At 51.3% G+C, this 4,873-nt stretch overlaps 1 protein-coding gene across 1 annotated transcript in view; it reads left to right on the forward strand.

The window, feature by feature from the left end:
• Window positions 1-4,873, forward strand: part of LOC107109957 (arf-GAP with Rho-GAP domain, ANK repeat and PH domain-containing protein 1-like) — a gene marked incomplete at both ends in the record, with an annotated part of 57,998 nt that overhangs the window by 49,827 nt on the left and 3,298 nt on the right. The window contains one exon of the mRNA XM_015410667.1: window positions 1,379-1,461. Coding sequence (XP_015266153.1) covers window positions 1,379-1,461 — 83 coding nt within the window. The remainder of the gene's footprint in view (window positions 1-1,378; window positions 1,462-4,873) is intronic.

Genomic DNA, 4,873 nt, shown 5'->3' on the forward strand with positions numbered 1-4,873 from the left:
CCCCAAAAAAAAATCTCCTCCCTGCTGGGTGGTTGTTCTTCCAGCGGGCTTTGTCTGGGGTCTCTCAGGTAGCGGTGTTCCCTCTAAGCTGAGTTACTGTGAGCTAGCTCACAGTTTTTTTAGCCTCTGGCTCACCGATTTTTGTCTTCTGCCTTGGTCTCCCCCCCCCCAAGTCTCCCCCCCAGAGGGTCGTTGTTCTTCCAGTGGGCTTTGTCTGGGGTCTCTCGGCTAGTGGAGTTCCCTCTAAGCTGAGTTAGAGTGAGCCAGCTCCCAGTTTTTTTAGCTTCCGGCTCACACATTTTTGTCTCAGCTCAGGAAGGATGGCTCCAGAGCAAACTAATTTATGAAACAGCCAAATCGCTCGCTCACAACTTTAATGCCAGTGGCTCACAAAGTAGAATGTTTGCTCACAAGACTCCACGCTTAGGGGGAGCATTGCTGGTGGTGACCAGTGTTCCCTCTAAGCTGAGTGAGTGTGAGCTAGCACACAGGTTTTTAGCCTCTGGCTCACACACTTTTTGTCTCAGCTCAAGAAGGATGGGGCTCCAGAGCAAACTAATTTGTGCAGCAGCCAAATCGCTCGCTCACAACTTTAATGCCAGGAGCTCACCAAGTAGAATGTTTGCTCACAAGACTCCACAGCTTAGAGGGAGTATTGGTGAGAACCAGTGTTCCCTCTAAGCTGAGTCAGTGTGAGCTAGCGCTTAGTTTTTTAGCCTCCGGCTCACACACTTTTTGTCTCAGCTCAGGAAGGAGGGCTCCGGAGCAAACTAATTCATGCCGCAGCCATAAATCGCTCGCTCACAACTCTAATGCCAGTAGCTCACCAAGTAGAATGTTTGCTCACGAGACCCCACAGCTTAGAAAGGAGCATTGCTGGCGTGCCTTCTGCCAGGAGGTGTTCCAGTGGGCCGAGGGGCGCCACCGTTTGGGCCACTCCAGACTTGCTTCGCGGTGGCTAAGGTTGCCAGCTCCTGGGTGGGGGATTTCTGGAGATTTCGGGAGTGGAGGCTGGGGAGGGCGGAGCTTCGGAGGGGGATGTATCTCAGCATGGGATAAAGCCATAGAGTCCGCCCTCCTAAGCCGCCATTTTATCCAGGAGGAGTGATCTTGGTCACTTGGAGACCTCGCCGCGACACACCCCTCATATAGCCAATCCTCCAAGAGCTTACAGTAGCCCCTGTAAGGAGAGCTCTGTAAGCTCCTGGAGGATTTGCTACATGAGGGGTGTGTCGCCAATATGCAAAGGAGTTCCTGCTCCAAAAACAGCCCATTTCTCCTGGCACCACCTGGGGGATCGGCAACCCTAGTAACGGCCCCTGTTTTCTTTGGAAATGTCTCTTTCATCCTCCTGTTCTCCCGTTCTCTCTCTCTCCAGAGCCACAAGCCAGAGAAGGAGTGGCCGGTGAAGAATCTGAAGGTCTACTTGGGAATCAAAAAGAAAGTCCGCCCTTCGACCTGGTGAGTGTTTTGTTTTGGGGTACAGGCAGCTGGGTCTTTCCTTCTGGGCGAGCATCCACTGAACTTTTGGAGAGAGGCCGTGGCTCAGTGGCTCAGAGCCTCTGCCTGGCATGCATAAGGTCCCAGGTTCAATCCCCAGCAGCATCTCCAGTTAAAAAGGACCAGACAGGAGGTGATGGGAAAGACCTTTCTCTGCCTGAGACCCTGGAGAGCTGCAAAGAGGGGCTGTGGCTCAGTGGTAGAGCCTCTGCCTGGCATGCAGAAGGTCCCAGGTTCAATCCCCAGCGTCTCCAGTTAAAAGGACCAGGCAGGAGGTAATGTGAAAGGCCTCAGCCTGAGACCCTGGAGAGCTGTAAAGAAGGGCTGTGGCTCAGTGGTAGAGCCTCTACCTGGCATGCAGGAGGTCCCAGGTTCAATCCCCGGCATCTCCAGTTAAAAAGGACCAGGCAGGAGGTGATGGGAAAGACCTCTCCGCCTGAGACCCTGGAGAGCTGTAAAGAACGGCCTGTGGCTCAGTGGCAGAGCCTCTGCTTGGCATGCAGAGGGTCCCAGGTTCAATCCCTGGCATCTCCAGTTAAAAGGAACGGGCAGGAGGTGATGGGAAAGACCTCTCCGCCTGAGACCCTGGAGAGCTGTAAAGAAGGGCCTGTGGCTCAGTGGCAGAGCCTCTGTTTGGCATGCAGAGGGTCCCAGGTTCAATTCCGGCATCTCCAGTTAAAAGGAACAGGCAGGGGGTGATGGGAAAGACCTCTGCCTGAGACCCAGGAGAGCTGTAAAGAGGGGATGTGGCTCAGTGGCTCCTCTGCCTGGCATGCATAAGGTCCCAGGTTCAATCCCTGGCGTCTCCAGTTAAAAGGAACAGGCAGTAGGTGATGTGAAAAGGAATCCCCAGTATCTCCAGCTAAAATAACCAGGTGATTGGTGATGTGAAAGACCTCTCCTGGAGAGCCATGGAGAGGGGCTGTAGCTCAGTGGAAGAGCCTCTGCCTGGCATGCAGGAGGTCCCAGGTTCAATCCCCAGCATCTCCAGTTAAAAAGATCAGGTAGGAGGTGATGTAAAAGACCTCAGCCTGAGACCCTGGAGATCTGTGGAGAGGGGGTGTGGCTTACTGGTAGAAACTCTGCTTGGCATGCAGGAGGTCCCTGGTTCAATCCCCGGCAACTCCAGTTAAAAGGGCCAGGCAATAGACGATGGGAAAGACCTCTGCTCTGAGACCCTGGAGAGCGGCTGCCAGTCGTGACAATACAGACCAATGGTCTGATACAGTATAATGCAAAAGAGGGCCAACAATAAAAGCTTAACATATAAAATATATAAAAAGATACATGTATTTATTAAACAGAGATTTAAAATTTATATATAAGGGCCCAAATTACACCTCATGTACAAATAACAAATTATAACACACAAGGGCTGATAGATTTGACCTGACGCGTTTCAGCCTGCATAGGGCCTTCCTCAGAGGTCAGATATAATGAGGAACATATTGGCTAATATACAGATGCAATACAATCATGCAGGTACAAGATATAAAATCAATAGGGACCAGGAAAACGTTGTTCCAAAATGAGACCACTGGGCACAGAATAAAAGTACAAATGACTCAGACAGAGGTCCAACAGGGAGCCTCCCTTTTGAGCACACAGTTTTGTTGCCGCTCTCCTGCGGGAAGGATTGAACAAGCCAGTCGTGCCTGACGCACAGCTCTCCAGAAGTGGGAACTGAATCCAGAGCACTGACTCATGCAGAGACACAGCATCCAATCTCCTGAGGATGGGTATTGTGATGGGAGACGGCCAAGGAAGGCCAGGGTCACTGCGCAGAGGCAGGCAGAGTCCAACCATGTCCATCTCTTGCCTTGAAGACCCTATGTGGTCTTTTCACACACACACCCATCTCTTTTGTCTGTCTGGTGCCACCCGCCTCTTGTCATCCTGTCCCATGTGCCCTCGCTCTTGGCCCCTGGGTGCCCACAGGGTTGCAGGAATCCGAACTTGGGCCCTGCCCCATGCAGCTCCATCTCTGTGCCCTGTAGCACTTGGTCAGCCCTGTCACCCTCAAGCAGACCCTAGAATTGCCAGCTACAAGTTGGGAGATTCCTGGAGATTTGGGAGTACGTCCTGGGGAGAAGAAGAAGAAGAGAATGGATTTATACCCTTTCATTTGGAGTCTCAGAGGGGCTTACTATCTCCTTTCCCTTCCCCTCCCCACAACAGACATCCTGTGAGCCGTGCTCCCTCTAAGCTGTGGAGTCTTGCGAGCCAGAATTCTACTCTGTGAGCCACTGGCATTGAAGTTGTGAGCGAGCGATTTGGCTCCTGCATGAATCAGTTTGCATTGGAGCCCTCCTTCCTGAGCCGAGACAAAAATGTGTGAGCCGGAGGCTTAAAAAACGGTGAGCTCACACTAACTCAGCTTAGAGGGAACACTAGTTCTCACCAATGCTCCCTCTAAGCTGTGGAGTCTTGTGAGCAAAAATTCTACTGTGTGAGCTACTGGCATTGAAGTTGTGAGCAAGCGATTTGGCTGCTGCATCAATTAGTCTGCTCCGGAGCCATCCTCCCTGAGCAAAGACAAAAATGTGTGAGCTGGAGGCTTAAAAAACGGTGAGCTCACACTAACTCAGCTTAGAGGGAACACTGCCTGTGAGGTAGGTAGGGCTGAGAGAGCTCTTTCGAGAACTGCCCTTGAGAGAACTGCTCCGAGAGAACTTGTGACCGACCCAAGGTCACACCAGCAGCTGCGTGTGGAGGAGTGGGGAATCAAACCCGGTTCTCCCAGATTAGAGTCCGCGCTCCTAACCACTACACCAAACTGGGAGGGTGGGGTTTGGGAAGGGGATGGACATCCGTGGGGTACATTGCCAGAGAGTCCACCATCCTAAGCAGCCATTTTCTCTAAGGGAACGGACGTCTGTCATCTGGAGAACATTTGTCAGGAATCTCCAGGCCCCACCTGGAGGTTCTGGTAACAAATAAATATACACTGCAAAAACCTTTTAACAAACCAATGTGTTCTATTTATGGTCAACTTTGAGAATGACAGGAGTACTCCGTCCATGAATGTTAGCTGCACAATGTGTCTTTTGTAGGACCGGCAAAAAGCATCCATACAACTATTAAGAAGGCTGTCCAACTGATGCAAAATTGTCTGGTAGTTAGCAATCTGTATGTACTGAATGTGATTGCTTATTGAATGTAATGAATATTTATACCCAGGGGTCATTTCGTAGAAAAAGAGGTGCAGGAGCTCATTAGCATAACTCATTAGCATAACTTATTTGCATAGGCCACACCCCCTGACATCACCGGAAGTGTGTCAGAAGGCAACACCCACCACTCAGGCTCCACTGGACTCTTTTGGATTGCTAGCTATTGGGGGAGGATGGACGTGCAGATCTGTCCTCGCAGA

The sequence above is a fragment of the Gekko japonicus genome, unplaced genomic scaffold (genome assembly GCF_001447785.1).
Source record: "Gekko japonicus isolate JY-2015 unplaced genomic scaffold, Gekko_japonicus_V1.1 scaffold4998, whole genome shotgun sequence".
NCBI classification, from domain to species: domain Eukaryota; kingdom Metazoa; phylum Chordata; class Lepidosauria; order Squamata; family Gekkonidae; genus Gekko; species Gekko japonicus.